Raw genomic sequence first — 24,844 nt, forward strand, 5'->3', positions numbered from 1 at the left:
CTGAGAATATTTTCCTTTTCTGGCCACGGAAAACTTGCTCCCTAGTCCTCACCCTATAATCAAAGCTTACATACAGCTAGCCCTATTTAGTCTGAGGTTTATGAAGCACCCATTCTTTTTATAGCACAAAACTGCAGCAGAAAGAAACACACCTCCTGCCTCAAAACAGGTCTTGCTATTTCTGAGCTATTTTGGACAGATGTTGGTCTAAAGTTTTCTTTAAGACCTTCAACAACAGAGATTTCACAGTGCATGTCACAGCACTTTGTCCATCTTAACAGAGCTGCCCCCCAACTGGCAGGAAAAGCAAGGGACGAAAATTGCATTTCTGCAGGGTCATTTATGACCAACTTGTCTTGGTAACCTGTGTGATTTCAACTAAATTAATCTCCATCCCCATTGGCATCTGTGCTTAGGACTTTATTGTGCATTTTATAAATCTTCATGTTGTTACTTTAATTAGCACAGGAACTGCCAGCAAAGCCAAGCCACAGCTATTAACATCCAGCCAGGCTTCCTTAGGCAGGATTCTCCCTTGGAAAGTAGTATTCCAGTCACACTATTCGTGATTAACTGCTCAGGATTTCTATTCACCCAGGGAACAAGTACTTCTTCACGCTAAGTAAGTTTGGAAGAAAAATTCTCCTTTGGTGAATGCAGCTCCCCCTGTTCCCAGGATCTTTGTAGTAACTTTGTATCCAAATGTATCCAAATTAAGCATCTTGTGTAATGAGACAAGTTTGATTTTATTCCAAAATGCTTACAAACCAAAGAAGCTATTAAAAAATAACCATAACTGGGGATTTAACTATTGAGCAGGGTCTGGTACTTTCCTCCTAAATTCAAAACTGAAGCTGTCCCTGCAAGTCTGTTGGGGAAGAAGCATTTACTGCCTCAATGACTGTTCAAGCTAAAAGTCTGCTTTAAAATTAGGTTTTCAGAGACTTCTTTTTTAAATGATGAGAAGCTTTCATATAAGACTATGTTCCTTGTACTTCATTGAAGAATACATCCAATCTTACTAAATCCCAATGAGATTAAGCAGATATCCTGTTCATGCCTCCAGTCAACCAACAATCAAATCACAAGAGGAACAGAGAGCAGAGTGATGACAGGCCACTGTGAGAAAGACAGCTTCCAATTCATCAACAGTACCAGCCACTACGATTTAAGCCTTAAACCCTTCACCAAGGGAGGAGATTTAACTTTCTTTAGAGCTTTAGTGGGATATTTTCATTCCATTTTAACTGAAGGTATTTTTAGCATTTCAACTGAAGCCACAAATTACCTAAATCATGTGTTTCCATATTGCATGGAAAAAAGAAAATAGGATGGACTTCCATTCAAAATTAGATGTGCATTGTTCTATCGGTTGCAAGACAACTTTTTGAAGGTGTGGTTAGTTTTTTTTAATAGGTAGTTTAAGTACATTCCTTGTGTCTGTAAGGCTTAATTGAGATTACTCTCATTTTCTCAAGTTTGGTTTTTTTTTTACAAAACCTACACGACTAAAGAATTGACGATTGCATCTGCCAGCTAATCTAAAAGGAAAGAATCATTAAGAATTATTTTGCCTTACACTTTCTTTTCTAGAATGTGCATTTTCAGTCATTCAGGAAAAAATTACTTTCCATTTATGCACTGGAAATGCTCAATTCTACGCTACAAAAACATGATTAGAAGAGATAGGACTTAGAAGCATATGTATTCCCTTGTTTTACTTTGCTTCAACAGCAGATAATCAGGATTAATTTTGCTGCAGAGCAGAGAATCTTTTATGGACACATAAATTCTAGTTAAAATCCAGTGAACACTTATTCCAAAGACTTTGGTTCCCTTCTATGATCTATGCATTATTTTATTTCTTCAGTAATGTATGTTTGAGTAGAGCCTCTGCTGTGCTCCTGCTTTCTTATTTCGATGCTTTCAAAGCTCGAGAGCAAAAGGAGGTACCCTGTTTTGCAGGAATCATCATATTTTATTTGTAAATAGTTGTCTTAATTCCTGCAGCAGCCAGCTCTTCTCCTATAAACAAACAAAGGATCAAATAAAACCTCCAAACACAAACAATCCACCTGAAACGAAGTATTCAGACAGTTGCCTTGCACGGTTAGAGTAAAGGTATGCAGGTTACTATTGAATGACGTGTGTTTCATTGCAGAACACATCTAATTAGAAATTCAACTACCTCAGATGTTGTACCAGGGATCTCACATCTGAGAGTAATTTACTGCATTTTACATGTAAAGACAAATCAAAAATTAGAAACTGGAGCTAAATTAATGCTCTATTTCTGCAAAGGTGACCATTTGTCGCTAAGCATAATCCCTTATCTAAAAGGATGGCTAATGACAAAATCACTATCAAATGGAATGCCATCACAGCTTCCATTAACTCTCTGGGGAAGCTGCTAAAAGACTTTCAGTTCAAAAGATTATACTACTGATGAGTTTCTGAAGTTCAGAATTTTATCTGAAAATATACACATTGAAGTATATTTTACATTCAGAGGCTGCTGCTCCAAATGTCCAGATACAGAACTAGGGTTTTCTTCTGTTACTCTTTCCTTATGAAAATTTTGCATTAGAATTAAGTCTTTCTTTGGATATGTGGGAATAAATTTAGTAAAATGCAGTTCATGAAGTACTGTGATAGAAAGTAACAAGGAAAATCTTGCTTTTTCTGGATATATTTTCACATCAAGCTGTAAAAATCAATGTTGGAAAAAATCGACCTTTTAATCATACACGGTGTTTACAAAATTTTTACAAAACTTATTTTTCTTTACATAAAAATTGCTAAGCAATTAGTTCTTATTAGCAGTTATGGATCAATATTCTTGCAGTATATACACAGAAGGACTAAAAGTAGAACAAGAAGGATATTCATGTGCTGTACTAATTTAGCAAGGATTCTTGAGATTTTTCCACTCTGGTCTGAACTTTAGTTCCACAATTACATCCTAACAAATTCCAAAATATTCATAGTACATAATGTAATACACACTTAAAATCTCAACTCACTGCACAGCAAGTCAGGGGAAAATCAAGCTCATGATGGGAACTAAGGATGAGTCCGTGGCAGACTCAACAGAAATATGTTGAGAGCTGTGTAAATGGTAAGAGTATTTTCAGTCATCCGTTCTACCCTGCCCTTTGCATGTTATAAACTGCTATGGAAGGGAGCACCAGACAGGAAGGGAGAGATCCTACAAGAAAATTATATTGGCTAAGGGCTATATGCAAAGCATAAAACACAAAATCCAGATAAAAAGAAATGGAGCAAAATGCAAAGCAGTATTCTTGCCATAGGGAATACCACATAATTCACTAGAGAAAATGGATTACATGGCCTGACAACAGTAAGGGGATGCCAGAGACTGTTCTTATAGCAGAACTAAGTTATAATTGCTGTATTGTTATAATTTTTATTGGGCAAAAACTTGCTGCTTTCATTCAGTCAGCTCTCACATTAGTGCTACACAGCATTTTAAAGTAATTTTGGCCCCCATTCTCCATTCGAAAAATCTGGTATTACTCTCTGTGCAAACTTTTGACCTTCCTCATTTAAAGCACTGTTAGACATGTCAGACAAATTGCTGCAACTGTATTTTCTGTGGAACCAGAGCTGCTCTTTCACTACAATGCCATGAAAAGAGTAGAGCCATGCATGTCGCAGACTTGAACTATCATTTCATCCTTTATTCCTAAGGCATGAGGCTGGCAAGGAAGGGGAGAAGACAAGTCAGAGAAGCTATTAAACTGGTGAGTATACATGTGATACATCCCAGCACATCTGATAAAAAATGGCAAAAATGGCAAAAAAAGTCGATAAGGTGCACCAACCCTTTTGGTCACTCCTTGCCCAGCAATCATAACCATGCAGGACCCTCCACTGGCCCAGAAGTTACATCTCCTTTTCAACTGAAAACTTTTTAACTTGTCACTAAGATAATTTGCTTTAAATCACTGAGAAATCAATTGTGTTGACATACCAGTATTGTGTTCCTCCAGGGCCTCCTTTAGTGGCTATCATGTCCTTACTCTTAAAACACATAATGAAATTAATAATTCAGATGGCAAGTGATTACCCTCCTGGGGTTTCTCAATTGGTTTCTCTTGTCTTTTTAAAACATTACTAATTGACATGAATTTTCTCATTACTATCTCAGCAGTTTATTTGATGGGTACTTCACAAGGAAATATCTAAAACAGGTGGGTTTTTTTGTTTATTTTTTATGAAGTGCCTATAGTTTATTATCTTTGGGGGAGTGCCACAAAGCAAAGTGCTGAAACTTGAGAGTAATGCCCTCAGATCACATGTTTATGTAGGGTGGGAATTGTGGTCTACATGCACCCCTACAGCACTTGTCAGTATCCCCAGCAGTGGAAGCCCAGTGAAATAGCAGGTGAATTTTCCTGAGACACAATCTTTGATTATTCCAAAACCTTAGAGTGTTCTAGCACAACACTCACTGCATATCAGACATCCACCTTCTTCGCCAACAAATATCTTGGAAAGCTCAATGGTTCTTTTAAATCCTTCTTTAGTGTTTCAAAATATTGGGTAAAAAATTCTGCATCCATGGTTCTGTCTTTTTCCTGCTCGTCCTCTAAGTGCACAGTGATACTTACATCACTTTCTCAGGGGTAGCCTGCAGCTCAAAGTTCTTTTTGCAAAGATTTACCTCCAGTTACAGCAACTATCTCATGTAGCCTCTGCTTGACTTTCCCTTCGCCAAAAGGAGCTTCTGAAGAATTTCATCCATGTAGTTCTTTGTGCTATTTGACAATGTACTTTCCATTTATTTTTCACATTCTCTTGCTAAACCAGCTTACATGGTGTCACATCCACTAACTTCTATAAGGAAAGACATAATCTCTGGAGACCTGCCCAAAATCAAACAGGAAGATGGCATCAAAGCTGTGAGCCCTTGCTCTGATATGCTGTTCTGTGTCACTTTGTTTCAGTGGATGACAAGGGCGAGAACATTAAAAACCTAATGATTTCTGGTTTTAGCCACTGTTTCCTGTAGCTATGTCTTTATTCAGTAGTCTCCAAAATGCAGTAGTCAATACCCATTTTTTTATCTGATACATCACAGCTCCCCATCTACAGACCATACTGGCATTATGCATTACAAAGTGAAGCAGAACATACTCTGCCTGTCTCAAGCCAAGTCTTAAGGCATCAGATAGATAAAAGTTCACAGAGAGAGCATGGAGACACATAGGAGACACTGAACTCCTTCCCATTCCAGAGATCTCTGTCCCTTGCATCTTGGCTCCACACAGCTGCCACAGAAAAATAGGAAGTTGACCTTTTTTCAATTTGTGTGTTTGGAGCTGGAAGAATTTTAGGTCGTTTTTGACTGCTTTTTGGTGGGGGACTTTGAAGTGGGCAATACACTACTAGATAAGCAGAGAGCGGAATGATTCCATCCCTTCTTTTGAGAGGACTGAACTCTTGAAATAACAAGAAGATATATTCAGAGCCAAAATCTATCTTAATGCCAATATGAAAAGGAAACTGTTACCTGCTCCTTTCTTTTTACAGATAAAAGATAACAATGAATTCACCTGTTCCTGCTTTTACTCTCTTAATTGGACTCAAAAAAAAAAAATAACAGGATCATGCAAGTCACCCTTGACTGCCACACCTGGACTGGACTAAGGTTAGCAGCTTTTTTTTATTATTTATGTATGCTACATATGCCCACACAGAAAGGAAAAGGTAGATTGCAATGGACTACTTTAGATATGGAATTTTCTCAAAGGTAATTTTGTTCTGTTACATTGTACCTTGAGCCTTTTCTTCTCAGTAATGTAGCATGACACTGCCATCAAATGTTAGTACTGTGCCAAAAAAATGCCTTTGGGAATGCAGCGCCTCGTCTCTGTTCTTCCTTGCTTTTAACTCCTGTGCATTCCAGAGAGTCATTATGGTGATTCTTTCCTACAGTTCCTCTAGTGACTGGATCTGTAAGGAATATATGAGGAAATGTAAAGCATTATGTATCTTCTGGGAAAATTTTGGCATTGGCTGTGTACCTCATATTTTGTATCTTTAGCATAGTAATTGAAAAGCACTCAAACACAAAACCTGTTTTTTTCTGGTAATCAATCTGGGAAAAAAATTAAAATCTCATCCCATATAACTGACTTCCCATCTGTACAGAAGGACCAGATCCTTAGGAGAACAGAGATAACTGCTCCTTGAGTTCATGCAGTAATTGGCATCAGGAATAGCTGTTCCTAAAGGCAATCATTCAGTAATTTGCTGGTACATTTCACAGCCATTTGCTTATACCACAAGAAATTTGACCCTCAGGCATTCTGGGTTCTGCAGAGACCGTGAACAAATATCTTTTTAGGAATCTAGTACTCCTATTTCTTCTCCTTCCAGCTCCATGAACTCTCCATATTTGTCTCCAACTTTTTAATGCTTTTGGATTGGAGCATTTTGGGGTTCCTTATTTTTCTTCTTTGGATTGTTTTGGGGTTTTTTTTTCCCATCCTGTTTTTGATATAGCAGCAACTTCAGCAGGCCATTGAGAACCAACAAGAGTTTGCCTCTATGTTCGACTGAAGTAACTAGGGTGAACAAGAAAAAGACAAAAGGCTGCCCCGGACTGAGAGGCCAGTGCTGAGCTGTGGCAGCAATGTATGCACAGCCCAGTCCTTCACTGCAGAAAGGCACTGTGGTGGAACGAGCCCTGAAGTGGTACAGGTTCTTCCAAGACTTTACCTCAGAGCCCCAGCCACAGACCAGTTCATGATAGCTCAGTCAAATGATAGCATATCTACAGAAACGCTTCACAAATCTACCTCTAAAGTCTAATGGGAATCACTCTTCCAGTCACCAGCAGGTCCCTGTATAAAGGGACTTTCACTGTATAAAGGAACCAGACAGGTTGTCAAATAAAGGCCTGGGCAACTTTGGGACAGAAAGATTACTTTTTTCATCCTTAATCCTCCTCTTCAACATTCCAAAGGACCCAATTGTTTGACATAAAGTTTCCTGACTTTTTCACACAAACCAGCACATAAAAATTTCAGCTGTAGGATATCTAAATTGCCAAAGTTTTTAGTAACTCAAAACAGGCTCTTACAAAAGTTTTACCAGCTACCGGCTCTGCCTACAAATCTAACTTTAGAGGAAATACATTTAAGTGTTGAGAATAACAGCAGGATGGCTTTAGGACAATTCAGTGTGCTAGTAACAGTGAAGTTACAACTGAGTAGGACTGTATATACAACAGCTGAGATGAACTCCAGTAAAACTTTAATGCCCTACCATAACACCATCATTTTCTTTTTGCTAGATGTGTCAGAGAAAAATGCTATCTAAGGCATTTGGAATTCAAGACTAGAAACCCCAGAGATGGCTTTTGAAATGTGAAGGTATGTGATAAATCTATCAGATAGTTCTGCAATTTTCTAAAGAGATGGATATGCCTTTTGTGCATATGTGCAGGAAAGATTCCTTTTGCCTACTCTACATAAGCTTTCTCTCCTACTAATATATGTTGAACACTGGCATTAAATACTTCAGCTGACTAACAAGAAACAGAAAATCCACTACAAAATTTAGAGACTGAAGAAAACGCATTTCATACCAGTAAGTGGAGTTATAATTTTGCCTTCATCTACTATCAAACTTAATAGTGGTGACTGTGCCACTAAACAGAGATGGCTATATTGAGAAGCACAGATAGAAAATGCAAATATTTGTTATTTAGCACAAATAACAAATATTTTGTTATTATTGATCATCTTCTACATTGGAAAACATTTCACAAAATCAGAAAGACTGGAACTGCATAAGAAGAGATAGCTTTTACCTGGCTCTATTTTGCTTATAAATATCAGGATATCATATTAAGTTCTCTGTTACAAAACATTGCAGTTCACTTGCATTACCATTGAAAAGTATAAACAAGCTTCAAAGCAAAAATATTTTGTAGGAATTTTTCTGTTACTCTAATTGAAAAATTTTAACCACTGTAGCACAACACAATATACTGCAGAACTCCTATTAAGCGTCAACAAAATTGCTTTGCTACAGTAATACAATAGAAAATAGGATTCAAAAGAAGTAATCTAATTTTTTATCTAATTCTAGTAATCTGATTTTATCAGACCTTACTTATAGCTGTGGAAATCAGAGTCTTAGCATTCTGCTTCAGAAACCAGCATAAATTGAAGTACTTCAGAGTCTTCCTTGATATTTTTCAGATGAGAGTGAATAATTTTGAATCCTGAATTTTGTATCCTGACCAAACCACTACTTTCTGTTCTCACCCATGCCCTTCAGTTGTTATGACTATACAGACGCTGGAGCCCCGGCTAGCTCAGAGAAACACACCAGCAACTGCACTAGGTGTGGGGAACTACCTTGGCTTTATCAGCACCCCTTTGAGCCTAGTGCTCAACAGGCAGGATTGTCAGCCACAGTCAAGGAGCGGGTAAAGGAGGAGGCTCTCGGTGAGAGGTTCCAGCAGAGAAAGGATTACTGCTGAAGGGAGTCAAGGACCAAAGAGCCCTGAGCACCGCTGTGCTCCAGATTTTAAACAGCAGCAACACAACGGGAGGGTGCAAACCAACAGCCAATGGGAAATCCAGAAGGGACCAGAGAAGGGAGGGGGTTACAAAGCAGGGACCAACAGGGATGAGGGGGAGGAGAGGACCTGTCACCCAGGCCAATGGGGCCTCGAGGGTTAGGGGACTGACAGGGAAGGATCCAGAACAAAGGGCAGGGTTTACAATAATGGACAAGGGGTAGGGGCAGGGTTGTGGTGACAGGTAGGGAAGGCTCAGGAATAAGGGGTTGGGTTTACAATGAAGGGCAGTTCAGGGAAGGATACAACTCTTAGGGGCAAACCAACTTAGGAGGAACAGGGCACAAGAATGAACCATATAACTGACAAACTTACAACTGCAAATAAACTTAAACAGTCACCGCAACACAGAACAGCTACTTGTACATATAAGGCAAGAGAAAGAACATGGTCCATCCTGTCCTGGAGTGTGCTGTACTCTCTTGCTATTAGCATTCAATTTTTGTGGGTTTTTTTGAGTTTTGGGGGTTTTTTTACTCCTAGGAATACCATGCCATGTCAGTTAGCCAGTCCTTAACAGGGCTTCACCCTTCCTACCCTACTGCACATTTCCTCACAAAGACACTGTAATGGAAACGGTCATAAATGCTGGCGTGCTTTTTAATTATAAAAAATGTATCTGTCTCTAACACCAGGAAAAAAAATATAACACACAGATGTTCTACCTGAGAAATTGGCTATTGAGAATTGGTTACATGGATAACCAGCAACCCTGTTTTGGTGTCCACCTGCCTGATTCAGTTTGTGGCAAGCTCCTGGTTTCCCAGAGCATCCCACATCAATGTATTCTGTCTCTCATATAACTGAAAGGTCCATAACAATATGTGCTGTGGAACAGAATAATGTGGCTTTTCAGGAATTAAAAGGGAAGGGGAATTGTCATTCCAGGCCAGCTGTTTGGCCAATCCAGTTTGCAAAGACCATGAGTCCTGAAGCAGGAGACACAAAACTGCAATAATGACAATTACACTTTTCATTTACTCAGAAGTATTTTCTAGTACCTTACAAAGGTCAGAAATAATTTCAGTGCCTTTGAGAACTTCCAAAATAAAGACCTTCTTGATGAAAGGTAGAAGGAGAAAGAAGCCTACCTTTTTCATGATTTTTTTTTTTTAAATTTGCAACCCTTTAGTCAGCAAATTTCAAGGATCTTGAAGAGAAAAATCCACTCTATAGAAATGAGGGGTTTATTCATAGTGTCATAAAAGGTCATATCAGATCCAGACAAAGAACATTCATTTGATTTTCTAGCCTCTCTCGTACCATATAGCATCACCTATCTAATTAAGAAATATTTTAATATGTATTTAACAATTTAATAATGCCATAGTTCTTAATGGAAGATTATAAAAGCTTTCTTATCACAGAACACAGTATTTTTAAAAAAAGCATCAGTAACTGGTGTAGTGGGTTGACCCTGTCTGAGTGCCAGGCATGCACCAAAGCCACTCTGTCACTCAGCTCTACAGCTGGACAGGGAGAAGAGAATATAACATGAAGTTAATGAGTTAAGGACAGGAGAGATCACAAACTGAACACCATCTCAGGGAAAACAAGACAAACTGGGGCTTTTAACTGAATTTATTACTAACAAAATCAGAGCAGGATAATGAGAAGTAAACTCAAATCCTAAAAACACCTTCCTCCTGCATCTCCCTCTTTTCTGAGTTCTTCCTCCTTCCCCCCAGAAGATGACAGTGAATGGAACTTATGCTCAGTTCATCACACATTGTTCCTACCACTGCTCAGGGAGAGGAGTCTGTTCCAACACAGGGTCCCTCCCACAGGAGACAGCTATCTATGAACTTCTCCAGTGCGAGCTCATCCCACGGGCAGTAACAGTTCCCCACAAACTGCTGTAATGTGTATCACTCTTCCACAGGGTACAGTCCTTCAGGCACTGCCTGCTCCAGCCTGGGTCCATCCTGGAGCTGGCTGGCGTTGGCTCTGCTGGAAGCTTCCAGCAGCTTCTCAAAGAAGCTGCCCCTGTAGATCACATTGCAAAAATCCAGTCACACAAACCCCATACAACATGATTATCGGCTGCATATAACTGTAGAAGGCAGAAGCAATCTTGCATTTCGCAAATCCATCGTTAGTTTCTATCTTTTCTTCACAATACTAAAAAGAGCCCTGATACTGCGAAATATCCCAGACAGCATCCACCACAACCCAATGCCTTTAGAGAAAGTGTTATCAATTAGATATACATTCCAATTGTCACAGCTAAGCAATTTCTTAGACTAAAGGGATTTTGAGTGATTTCATGGTACAAGAAAAGACAGTTAATGTAACACAGAAAACTAACACTGTGACTTGAGGTGTCACATAGCAATTGAAAATATTTCACTGTCCAATTGAAAAAATAAGAATAATCATTGAAAGGCTTCAGTGAAACAAAGATCTGTATGCCTCATCATATAAAGGACTGGGTTTTTGTACACAAAAGAATCTTTGGGTCCATATATTCAGATTTTTTTGCAAGCAGAACCCTAGAAACAGCACTGCTCAGATTAAAATTGGATTTTGGAGGGCGTTTTTTCCTGTGGCAGACAGTCAGAAATCCTGCTGACTGTCCAATTTACAAGAAAGAGATGATGTCATTTTGATAATTCTGCCTTCTAGGTTCACATTCCCAAGTTTTCTGACAAATTCAGACTTTCTGCTTTCTGTGAAACATCCAAAAAGGTCAAGATCCCAAAGACTGAAGAGAAATGGAAAGACAAGAAATGAAAGTACTTAACAACTCTGCATTTTAACACTAAGCTATGGGAGTGTGTGTGTGTGTGTGTGTGTGTATTCTGTTGAGTTCAGGAAAATCCAGCATCTATTCTTGATTCCTATAGGTATGATACAATAGTGTTCAAAATCACATAAACAGGAAAAATGTTGGAATTGTAGTAAAGTATTTATTTATTTTAAAACATTATTACATTGCTAGAACATTATTTCAAAATAAAAGCCAGAATATAGTCATTCAAAATTAGGCTGTTAAGCATATATATTTAAACTCTAATTTTCATACCCACAGTGAAAGAAATTTATACAAGTAGCCATTTTTAATAGACTTTATGTAAAACATGTTTAAAAATAACTGCCAAAATCTGTCTTTTTAAATATACAAAATATCCTTGCTGTGCTGAAGATACCTCTCTTAAAAGCCAAAAATATCTAAATCAATAGCTGAGTCCACATCAAATCCTACTGAAAACAGTAGCGACATAAAAATGTACAAAGTAAGGACAGCCTTTTTTGTCTCAGTACTGTACAAATCTGGTTTTATTTCAAAAATACTTTATAAAACTGCTATTTTTAACTTAATGTACTTTCCTGTGTGCAGAAAAAAGTAAGCCACTGACATTATCTCTTGTTTACTAAAAGGTCTCCTTCTCAGAATTGTGAAACAAGGAATTCAGAGGGAATTTTACCATTTATTTCAATGAGAGCAGGACTGAAACTTTCCTTCAACATATCCTTTAGAAATCTCTCCTGGTTTTATGACACAAAACATTACAAATTCTTAAATACATTAACTGATGAAATCAGAACTCAAGTACTTCAGATGACAAGGCTGGTGTATGGATTAGTTCACTGTAAAAGTTTCAGTTAAATGAAATCCAATTGTGAATAATGCTGCATGCTTTTTAATCAAGAACCCTCTCTTCTCTTGCTTCCTTTATGGTCCTTTCTGGCACTTCTTCTGGAATGAGCTTTTTAAGAAGGTGCGGTATCCTGGATCATCCACATATTCATTCTTAAAGCGAGAACTCAATACTCTCTGCCTTTTCTTCTCTCCCAAGATAATATCTGCTCCATAAAATGTGTCTTCAAATCTCATGTCAGAAGCTGTAGACTAAAATCAGACATTAATCACACATACATACTATTTCATCTTTCCGTATTTTGCATGTCCTATTCAGTATTGAATTCTCTACATCAGTAGTGTTCCTTGAAAACACCTAATTAACACCTGTATCACACAGTCATGCTAATTCTAGGTGAGAAAACAGCAACATGGAAATGATGCAGCCATTGGGCAGGTTTGATCCTAGCAGTATCATGTAATATTCACCACTTTGTACCATTCAGAAAAGTTTTAAATGCAAGGTACTACGTCATGGGTACCTGAAAAGAAACCTGCCTAATTTGCAAAGGATCAGGGTCACGGTTTGGTCATTTGTTATCAGATTTAAACCAGTTGGAAATCCCCACTAACAAAGCAGTGGAACAACAAACAGCAAGCTGTTTGGGCAAAATCAGAAGCAAAATATTTTGGACCAATTTACTCTACTGGAGTCATGGAGGAATTCCCAAGACTAAGGAAAACATAATTTAGAAGGAACTGGTGTCTTTTACTTCAAGAGACAGAAACAGGATCATAGGCTATCTTTAACTTGCACTGTGTTCAGCATGAGGAGGGCAAGGAGGTGTTGTGTTGCTCTGAAAATTAAGCCTTCTGACCTTGTTTTCATATTTTCTAGCTACTTTCCCAGGAAAGTAACTATAAACATAGATGTCTTTACATTCTTTCAGAGAAATGTCTTCTGATGGATGTTTCTCATGACCAGAGTGATTGGACAGGTGGTAACCTAACTATACAATCCGTGGTCATTGTCGAGAATCTATAAATACTTGAGTCACAAAAATAAAAACCTTCTTTTTCCCTTTCATACTTTGAACTGTGTCAGTGTGAATCATTTTGTGTCCTACAGCAACAGTGTTGGGCATGCCTTGAGGACTAACCTACATATTTCTAGAATTTAAGGTACTAGTAGAAAATCATGCAGTGGTCTCAGCAATGGTTGTGGTGTGTGTTCTTCAGCAGACCAAATTTAATGTTTTTAATTTATAGTTAACTCCCTAATGAAATTAATTTTAAAAAAATACAGAGACAGAAATACACATTTCTAAAAAATCAATTTTAAAAACAATAGCATATACCCCATTATTATCCTGAGAACGCAATTCTAAACAAAAAATGGCTATGGAATGCTTTCCATACATATATATATATATATAATTAAAAGCCCCATTAAATATAATCAGATGGTTCTTTTAACATTCTCCAAGACATCTATGTTAACCCTAGTAAGGACATTGAAAGATTGTGCATTTATCCCAAATTCACAGACATAAAGGTTTCTTAACCCAGAATATTTGACCAGTGCACTTTGCATTAGAAAGAACTGTTTTAAGACAGCTAAAAATAGTCATCTCCTCCAACAAATGTATGGAAGAACTTTCCCTTTTCAACATCTAAGAGTTATGCTCTCTGTGAGGTTCAACACTTAGCCACTTGGCATATATACATAAAAATGTAGCTGGTGGATGTTGTTTGAAACAGCAGGAAATTTTTTAAAAGTAGCAAAGATTTGGTTTTAAACCAAAGACTAGTGAAATGTTGGTAAGTCCTACCATCAATATTAATGAGTTTTGATTAGTTACACTGTTTCTTACAATAAGTTAATAGCCTTTTTATTAAATCAAGGCTTTTAAAATCACAAAGCTCTGAGAAGCTGGGAAGTTTTTTTAAAACTATACCTGTTATAAGCATCCTGAAAGAATATAATGTCAATTTAAATGTTTACTAACTTGATCATTCCTGATCTGACAGATCAGACAAACACAATGTCCCTTTTAGGAGAAAAGAATTATGTCTGACAACAGCATTTGCCTGTACTAGAAGAACAACTAACCATCTCACTAGCAAATGGACACATCTCCTAATTGGGTTGATTCAGCTGGTCTGAATAGCACAAGCTTCACAAAAAATGAGTCTGTTTAAACTGAAAATGCAAAATAAATCCAGTGTTACTGGCCTTTTGAGTAGATAGAGACAGACAGACAGACAGACAGACAGACAGATAGATAGATAGATAGATAGATAGATAGATAAAATTAGCATCAGCAAATACTCACTAAACGTGCTTTTACTCTCTTAGGAAGCTCTTCATCCAGTGTATATATTTCTTCTCTCTTCATTACTATTTGAGAACCATCTTCAAACTCCACCTAATTGAAAAAAATGGATTGAAAAAAAATAATGATTAACTCTTGCAGGAAGCTCCTGGAAATGTTTCCAGATAAAAATACATATGTAAGCAAAGAAGACATATATAGAAATTTTGCCATCTGTTTTAGCACAAAATTAGGCTGAAACACAAATAATGTTATTTCTTAGGAATTGCAGCACATACCTGCATTACCTACATTGAAAATAGTATCTAAGCAAAGAGACTTCAAAATCAGCACTGACACATATATAATGAAGTAAAATTTTTTAGATTAGGAATGCTGAACAGTAACCAGACAGGCAACATTATTTTGCAGGAGTGACATATTAAAATGTCCTTGTGTCATTTTTATTTGTCTCTAATTTTTTTACTTGCTACTAATAAATAAAAAATTAATTTTAACATCCTGTGATTCAAGGTTGAGGAAGACCATGTCAAAAGAAAGTGTGAGTGACAACTAAGGAAATACCAGTTAACAGAATTTTATTGAATCTGATGGAATTTCTTTTAAATGCTCTGTTCAGAAGATGAAAAGCTTTATCATGCTTAGGTTTAGATTTAATCCAATATGAACCCTGTTAGCAGAAAATGAGAAAGGAAATGTAACTAGGTGTGAGGAATGTTAAAATGCTGAGGCTTTGAAGCATTTAAGCTTTTTCAGTAGCTGCTGATTTTTTTCTCTATTTTAATACTTCATATAACAGTTGTGAATTTCAGCCATTATCTGTGACTGCAGTTTAGTTCCCACAGAAACTACAATTTAGAGTTTGGTATAAAATTAGAAGTGCCATTCTACATCCTTAGGTGATTTAATGAGACTATATGAATGACAACAGCACACTTGACTAGAAGAATAAGCACAAATATAAACACAGGATAATACTGACTTACCAAAAGTATTATTACAGATAAAACTGAAAAATCATGCATTTGAACTTGCAAATGGACTGGGTTTTTAGTTTCAAATTAAAAGCTTGCTATGGCTGAGTATTTCAGATTATAAGTGAACAGCTGAAAAATCCATACTCCCATTCTCAAAAGCCAGGATACAGATTATGATCTATTAACTTATTTAAAAACAATTTTTTCCACTGCAACTAATAGGGCTGCACAAATCTGGAATGCATTTAAAATGCACAGAGCGCACAAACGGATAACAAAGTCACAAAAGTCATCCTTACTCCTCTCTGCTCCTGTTACTAACCCCATAAGCCTACTCTGTTAGCAGTATGTTAGAGGAACTTAAAGGTCAATTTGCCTTAAGCTTGTTTAATTAAATTATGGCAGTCCAGGATGCAGGAACAGTCCTTTTGTTATTCCTGCTCCTTCCTGCACAATACATTTGGTAATGTTTTTGCATAGTACAGTTGGCAATAACATCTTTTGCATCTCTGGTGAAAAAATTGGGTAGGAAATTAACTCTGACACTCATGTGATAAGAAAATCTTTTCTTAAATGGGCAGTATATTTGTTTTTACTCATACTGTGCAGTACAATGCAAATGATTCATACTAGAGAATCTGTCATGCTTACAGTATAAAATATATTGCACATTTACGATGAAAAGTATGTGGAAGGTCTTCAGGAATAGTCCATCTTATCACACTGGAAATAATTTGTCTACACTTAGTAACAAACACAAGAGCTTCTCTAAGACTTTCAATAGTATCATGATTCATGCAAAATATAAATCCACTATCTCTAATAGCTCCATTTCAATTCAGATTGCAGATCCTGCATTTCAAATCATCAGTTTTATCAAGTAAGTTATTTCACTTGCATTCTGCTGCTTTACTGTCTCCATGATATGTTATGATCATCATGAGATTTTTTTCTATAAGAACATCATAAAGGGCAAGCTGTTAGAAAGCAATTAATTGAGTGAATGGATAAATTAATTAGCTCAACTGTGAACCTCAGTATCAGAAATCATCAAAAAATCAGATGTAGATCATATTAGTAATTTCACTTGAGCACCTGCTTCATTTGGCAGGTTTAGCCCTGCTTACAGATTGGGTAGGATATTGGCTGACAAATGTCAAACTCTATGATACAAATTCTGGTGCATTGTGTCATAGTTCCTCCATGCTCAAGTACTGCCACTTTTGGTACAAATGGCTGATGAACATGAGGAAAAATCACAGAGTTTTCCAACTAGGACAGATTTGCCTTACGAGATCAAAGAAATCCCACAAAAGACTGGGTATGAGAATTTCAAAGGTGCAACAACAGGTCACATTAGATGAAAAGAAACTTTTGTGTACATGTGAGTCCTGGGACCTTTTAGACATTGTTTAGAAAGATCAGAGGAAGAACTACTACGTTTTGAAGTTAATCTTGCACTGTCCCTGTCATGAACTTTTTGTAACCTGTGGCCACAGGCAGCCTCCTCTCTCATCCTGGAGACAAAATACTTGCTTGTCTCTATAGTTCTATGTATTGCAATATGGACTCCCTCTAATCTTTAAACTTTGTCATTTCCCCCCATGATAGGGGTTGTTAAAGGCAATTTACAGGAATTTATGCTTGTTATGCTGAGGAACTCTGAGTCTCCTTTAGGCTTGCTATGCTGAGCCTCCACATGCTTATCCATTTTCCTTAAACAGAACTTGTTTCATCATGTTGTTCAAGAGGTCTAAAATAAGACAAAGTTGTTTGTTTTGACTATGTCAAATTCCTTCAAATGTTAAAGACAACAACATTCATCTGGTTTACCTCACAGTATTCCTCAGAAGACTAGTCGTTCAAAAGATTAAATGATTTGAAGATTAATGTTACTATAGAAAAATAATCTTTATGCTTTATAAAGAACTTTCCACCTTCACAACATAATACAGCTGCTAAATTTAAGGGAAGAGGAAGATTTAGAGACTAGCTCAAGGCTTTAGGCATTTGAGGACTTGAATTGGATTGCAAGTCATTGGCAAAGTGAGAAGGTCAATGCAGCAAGTAATTTAGCTTCCCCATGCCTTAATTTATCTAGAGATATAATAGTAAATTTGCCATTTTGGTACAGTAATGTGAGTCCCCTGATGAAAAGAGTTACATAAGTGAAAATGATTACATATATATAAAAGAAATGTATCTAGATTCTCATTCTTTCAGAAGTGCTATTATTATTATTGTGATTGTTTTATTGCAGTTTCTACCATTCACTTGGGTACTCAAAGCTGCTGACTGATTTTTCTCAAAGGCAAGCCCATAAAAAACCAGTAATTGCTGTTCTGAAATCAGAAGTCAGCTTTTTAGCTTTGCTTTCAGTGTTCAGCTCCCTTTTGCCTTTGCTTAGAATAAAATGCTCCTTCGATTAATTAATTAAAAAATGCCTCTGACGAATGTGATGCTTTTCTTCTTACTGCCCTCCCTTCCAACCACTTATGAAATGCCTCAGGTTCACTGTAGGCTCATACCAATACTTAATTTTATGTCATTAATCATATAATTAGCTGATATCAAATGAAGGTAAATAAACAGAAAATAACAAATGTTACCTTTCAATCTCAATGTTCCACATCTTTACCCGAGCTCTTAGAAAACAATTTTCTTGATTTTGTTAGACCAATTGAAACCTCTTTCCCAAACAGTGCACAGCACTTGTTACTGGGTTGGAAAGCTTTATGTACTAGTTAAAGTGTGGTAAATAAAGTTACATTTTACATAGTGTTACATAAATAAAGTTACAATAAGAGATCACACTTCAGCCTTCTTAATCTTTGAAGGTATGGCTGGCCACTCCAATGCTAGAGCCAAATGAGTGAGTTACAATAGACCTCTGAAAAGGAAGTGTATGTTAATAAACATAGATACTCACCTGATACATGTGAGCTGTATTTGTTCCCAGATACTTTGCACTGTACAGTTTTCCATCAGGCCATTTCACTTGGACAACTTCTCCCTCTGCAGGTGGACCCAGCCTTAGGCAATCTCTGCTCTATTTATAAGAAAGATGGATTCTCAAATCAGTGAGTGAGCCACTGCACTGAAATTACCAGTAAGATGCTTTTACAACTCGGTAATTGGCGAAGATTTATTGCCATGCATGTTTCAAGTTTTATAATCTTGCTAATGGGCTAATGCTAATGTTAGCCCTTACAAAAATGAAATACTGACCAAAGAAAGAAACACTCTCTTTAACAGCTTGATGCTGCATTGGCAAGACAACATATGCATAAATCAGACAGCTATCAGCAACTATGATACACTTCCACCAAAATTTATTTCTAACACACATTGAAAACAAGGACCACTAAAGTGCAAAACCGTGTGCAACCGTGTTTCTCTCTTACATATCCAAGTAATTCATGTTTCATTAACCACTGCACATTTTTTGCTGGATGCTATCTTTGCTGACTGAAACAAATGTGGATCAAACCATAAATACTGAAAATGCCAATGAGTTTTTTGCTTAGCTGATGGAGAAACACTAAAAGAATCCAAATGCTTACAAAATAAAATCAGGAAGGAATTTTTCTTCCAATGGTTTGGCCAACTTTTGTGCCTGACTATTGAGCATGTCAGAGCATCAGTAGCTGCAACATGTTCCTGTAATGGTTTCTTTTGTCCCATACATCGCATTGTGACCTAAATGACCCATTTTCAGAGCATGCCAACCACATACCCATAGCAGCAGCTTCTCACATGAAGAAATAAGGCAAAGGACCAGAAAATTATGTGACACATTTGGGCTCACCAATTCTCCATTCAAATCCTCACCCCAAAAAAAGGCATCTCTACTTCATAGTGACTACATCACAAGACCTGTCATGTAAAATAGTGCTGAGTGGTATTCTCCTGGGTGCGAGAGGACTTACTCAGTGACCACATTACCTGAGCTCACTCGTAAGTGGTCTACAGTGGGAAAAGATAAAGACAAGGACTCAGGTTTAAGGACTCAGTGACAAGGTCCGGCAGGACCTGATACTATCTTAGGTTGCCACAATAGTATCACTGTTTTCTTAGATTTACACAGAATAACTTATAAAAATGTTTGTATTTTGAGCTGAACAATTCAATTCCAACAGAGGCCAACGATCATCATGACAAAGAACTTAAAAGGTGGGAGAAAAAATGCACTCCAGTGATCCTCACTTGGACATTATCTTGATGTAATATCATTCTAGCCAAATTCAACCTTTATAAACTGATTTTAATCACATGTATTTTAATCCATTATTTGATCTAACATGGGATAAAAGAAATTAAAAGCTGGATTTTCACAGAAACACTTCTGGGCATGGCAGTACTGTCTGTGTCACCCTCAGGTGCTATGCAAAGGCTTTAAAAAATGCCCTATGTTTGCCTGGCAAAGGTTGCTGTGACAAACAGAGAAGATATATCCTTTCAATGTCACCATACATTGGAATAAGTGGAATTACTGTATTACCCTTCCCAATATTTTCAGGAGAGGCAGGAGGAAAGGATGGCTGCTGCAGTGGAATAATTATGATTTTGCAGGGGATAGGGATTACTAAATACTATCATAGCTCTGACTATAAATTAAATTAGACTGTATTCTTAGTTGTTCTCTCCTCAGTGATTCTTGTCAAAATAGTTATTGTCATTATGATGCTTCTTCCACTATCTATTTATTGCAAAAGTGCAAAAAGGAGTCTTGGCTAAGTGTCTTGAAACAAACTTTTAAAATGCATCATAGAATGGAGTAAATTTCCTGAAAACAAACAATCCAACAACAATGTCAAGCCTAACATTAATTTTCCAAGAACAAAAGCCCAGCATGAATTACTCCCTTTGCAACTTGCACAAGAAAAGATATCTCACAGAGTCTAGGACAGCTAATGGAATTGCTCATTTGGAAAATTAGAGTCCTCATGCAAATAACTAGACAAATAACAACCTCATTCTTCATGTATCATCACAGTGTCTTAGTCTATGGAACAATATTTGGGAAATTGGTACTAGTTCTTATTAATTTCTAGCAGAGCTCCTGCCCTTTATTTTCACAGGATCATAACCATTTGAGATTCTTTTTTCTTTTTTTACTGCACACATAATTCTTACCATTTTTTTCTTGGGAATGATAAGACCCATTTCTTAGACTGACAAAATGGCAAAAATGCAACCTCACTTCTTCCAGTCACATAATAGAAAGTCAGACAACATACAGTTGGTATAGCAATCCTTCAACATCCCCATACCAGCTGTAAATAACATACAGCGTGGCTCAATCTACATTCAGCTTATAAACCATGCACATTTCCTGTACAATTACATAATGTATTTTCTTCTTTATAGGAATGGACAAATCATGCCCGTCTGTACTGAAAATACTATTCACTTATGTGTCCAGTTTCACATTCCTGCTATTGCTCAAAGCTCCAACCCCAACCACAACTAGCTAACTCTAAAGATGAATACTTCAAGGCCTCCCTGGGCCATTAATCCAGCATTCAATAACCCTCACAGAGAAGAAGTCTTTTCTTAAGTGAAGAAAAATCCTGTGTTGTGGAATTTCCTGTATTTCAGGTGGTACCTGCTGTCTTTCATCCTGCCACTCTGCATCACCAAGAAGTGTGTGGCTTCATCCTCTTTACCTCCCACATCACATGTTTACACATTTGGATAAGATCCTTCTGAGCGTACTGCTCTCCTGAACAGTCCCAGCTCTGTCAGTCCTCTCTTAGGACAGTTGCTTCAGTTCCTGCATCACTTTCATATCCTTTTTCCATACTTGCTCCTCTATGTCCCCATCCTTCCTGTACAGGTAAGACCATAAATAGACACATTAATGTAGATATGGTCTCCCTGGTGTTAAATTTATACCCATTCAAAAAGACACTTTAAGAGCAAAACCTGTAAATACTAATACTAATGCTAATACCAATAATAATTCTGGAAGTTTTCTTGTTTATTAAAGGAAGTACTTTCTGGGTTTAAAAACATTTATTTTGGAATTCATTATATATACTGAACTAAAATAGTAAACAATCTATTTGCAATAGATGTTGGAAACACATGTTAAAAACTGGGGGTGCTCTCTATGCTGTCATTAAGGAATTCACATGAATAGCACTGCAGATAAAGAAGACATTTTTTTCTACTTTTCTTCTGATATTCTGTTGCTTTTACCAGAGAGGTTGATTTGGTTTATTAAGGCTGGACAGGGAATTTTCAAGTAATAAATCCAACTGCAGTGGCAGATGATGGCTGACACAGAGTAGGAACTGTGGAGCCACTCTAAGAAAATAGAAGGAAGACTGCACCTGAAGCATGCACTGAAATCCAGTAACTTGAAATGTTGAAATGTTCTCATAATTTGAATACAATCCCTGACACTTGAAGAAAATATCTTCAAATATGCTGAAATGCTTTCCTGAATTAAGCCAAAGAGGTATAGATATTCTGGCTTGAGGTGAACTATTTACGAAGTATTGAGACTATTCTCCCAAGCTTTCAAAAGCTGATGTATCTTGGATGCCTAAGATTTTATTTCAACTATGTTTTTGGTTATTAAATCAGCTATCTCAAACTCAGTAATTATTTTTAAAATTTTAAGACTGTAAGAGACTTTGACTTTTAGATTTGATCCAAAGAAGCCAACTGAAACCAAGTATCTACCCCTGAACCTCTATACAGGCTTGCAGAAGCAGTGTTCCTTTCACTGTATGCCAAGCACAGGTTTGTGTCTACCTGATGAAATTGAATAGGTACCAGTCTATGGGGACTGATGATATGCAACCCAGAGTCCAGAGGGAACTGGCAGGTGCTTTTCCCACATCATTCCCTACCACATTTGAAAATTCAGTGCAGTCAGACAAAGCTCCTGGTGACTGTAGAAGGAAACATCGCTTCTATTTTTAAAATTAGGATAGAGTCAGGAAAATACAGACCTTTGAGCCTTACCCTGTGCATCAGAAGATCATGGAGCAGATCCTCATGGAAGACATATTAAGGCACATGCAAGACAAAGAGGTGACCCAAGAAAGCCAGAATGGCTTCACTAAGGGCAAATCATGTCTGACTGATCTAGAGGCCTTCTATGATGGTATCCTGGTTCTGGCCATGACAGGGTTAATTCTTGCAATAGCCAGGAGGGGTCATGAATAGGGCCTGGAGGTTTTTCTTTAGCACCTCATGTCATTGCTGGGCACAGGGTAAGAGAATCTCTTCAATGGAGAAGGAGTTTCTTGCAGTCAGTGTGGTATTGGAAGCTGTCTGGTACTGTGTATTGTCGGGGAGGGCACTGGTCGTTGTATCTCAAAAACTTGTTTAAAAATAGGAGAATGTGGCCTATATGGCATCTTTTAGGGGGGGTATAAACCAAACAGTAGACAAATGTTTAAAACTGCATCAGAAAACAACAGAATTCTAATAGAAAGTCACCAACACTTATCCATTCAAATCAGGGGTCCATCACATCCCCTGTCTGTTGTTTATGGTTTGGATGATGTGATTCTACTCTGACTCAAGAGAGGATAGATGAGTTATAATTATGAAGATCACCAACTTGACCCTGCAATTGATAACCTAGACTAGTGTGTTTGCTTTCAGAGCTGCTTTTGCCTCCCTCTCATGCTTTTGCATAAGCATTCTGTAGAACTTCTATCAGAATGAACAAAATCAATATTCATTTTGATCAGATCAGAGTGGGAGATTAGTAAACTCAGTTCTCACATCTGTGCTCTTACAGTAGGCTTACTAGAGGAGAAAACAATAAAACATTGCAAGGTAAAAAACATTTGCAATCAATAGGTAGCAAGTCTGAAGAACTTTCTCTAAAGCTAATGAATATTCCTGAGACATTTCCCTGAACATAGCCCTAAAAATTCACATGTATAAAAAACCCAATACAATAAAGATTTATTTCTTTTCCTGTGTATGAAAAGATAAGGCCAACAACTTTGAAAGGCGTTGAAGAAAAATAAATTTACAGTATACAGTATTAAATGTGAGTATTCTCTGCAAGTGGTTCCCTCTTGAAGTTTCTCATATTCACCACTAACTCATCTGAATAAGCATGTTTGTTTTTTTTTTGTTGTGTTAGGATAACACAACTTGCTTTTAAGTGGGGGCAGAGGAAGCCAAAGAAGTAGCTTCTGAGAGAAAAGCTCCTCAAAACTTCTACTATGTCCAGCAGAGCCAATCCCTAAAGACTCTGACAATTGACATTTTGGCTGGCCCAATTAGAGAAGTTAGCAACACCCCTGGGATGACATATTTAAGAAGGAAAAAAGGCATGCAATTCCTGTTTCTCCCTCTCCTTGGAGGGGTGCAGGGTGGGGGCTTCTGGTCCCCTTCCCTGTGGGGCCCAGCTGGGACATGCCACCAGGGGTCATCCCAGTGCTGCAAGCCCCCTTAGGCTGAGGCTGGGAGAAGCCGAGGCCAGGAGCAGCCGCTGCCATCCCAGTCTGTGAGCGGCCACACAGCCAGGACACGTGGCCGGGGCAGCACCACATGGGCACTGCCATGTTGGTACGGCTCACAATGAACTTTACTTGCTTGGATACTTTTAGCCAGTCATGCTGCGGACAGAAGGGCAGAAGTGGTGGTAGCTGCTTTTCCTTTTCAGCAGCCTGCATGCAGAGAGGCACTGAATGGAGCCAGCATCACAGCAGCTGGCACAGCTCCCGCAGCACTGGTGGGGACCATGTCACCAACACTGAGAAGCACAGTGAGCAATTCCCCGATCTGGAGCCCAGTCAGGATAAACCTTTACGTGCTGCAAAACTCTATAAAACACTTTTCAGTTGACAGAACTTGAGAACAAATGAATCTATGGACACCCATTCTGTCAGAAAAAAGGAAAAGGTGAAGACAAGCAAGGAGAACAACATGGTGACAGTAAGGTTGGTGAAAAGGAGGAAGGGGGAAGAAGAGGTGCTCTGGGCGTTGGAGCTGAGATTCTTCTGTGAGCACTGATGAGGATGATAACACAACAAACTGTTTCTCTGTAATTCATGAAGGGCATGGGGGGATGCAGCATTCACTCATAGCCCCTGAGAAAAAGGGTGCTCACACTGGAGTGTGTGAATGCTGAAAAGCTGTGATCTGGTGGGAAACTCGAACTCAGAGAGAGAGAGAGAGAACCCTTGCTTCCAGAAATAGAGGAAGAGGACCCTTGCTTTTATACTAGAACAGCTCATCCTTAATGTGCATCCCATAACTAAATGGCCCATGAAAAGCAGTTGTGGGAAGACTTCAACTCGTGGGAGGGACTCACATTGCAGCAGGTTCCGGGCAGACTGTTAGACGT

General features: G+C 37.8%; 1 protein-coding gene across 9 annotated transcripts in view; it reads right to left on the reverse strand.

The window, feature by feature from the left end:
* Positions 1-11,509: 11,509 nt before the first annotated feature.
* KDM4C (lysine demethylase 4C) overlaps positions 11,510-24,844 on the reverse strand; it is a 253,824-nt gene continuing 240,489 nt past the window's right edge. For 8 of the 9 annotated variants that reach the window (XR_015280377.1, XR_015280376.1, XM_086867884.1 and 5 more), the window contains 3 exons: positions 18,446-18,565; positions 14,540-14,632; positions 11,510-12,473 (listed from right to left, as the gene is read on the reverse strand). Coding sequence is in view for 6 of the 9 variants with exons in the window: in XM_086867884.1 (XP_086724010.1) it covers positions 12,297-12,473; positions 14,540-14,632; positions 18,446-18,565 (390 nt within the window). In the remaining 3 variants the exon portion in view is untranslated. Of the gene's footprint in view, positions 12,474-14,539; positions 14,633-18,445; positions 18,566-21,124; positions 21,348-24,844 lie in introns of all 9 variants that reach the window. The other variant, XR_015280378.1, reaches the window with a different exon arrangement.

Source organism: Cyanistes caeruleus, chromosome Z (genome assembly GCF_971803275.1).
Source record: "Cyanistes caeruleus chromosome Z, bCyaCae1.hap1.1, whole genome shotgun sequence".
NCBI lineage: Eukaryota > Metazoa > Chordata > Aves > Passeriformes > Paridae > Cyanistes > Cyanistes caeruleus.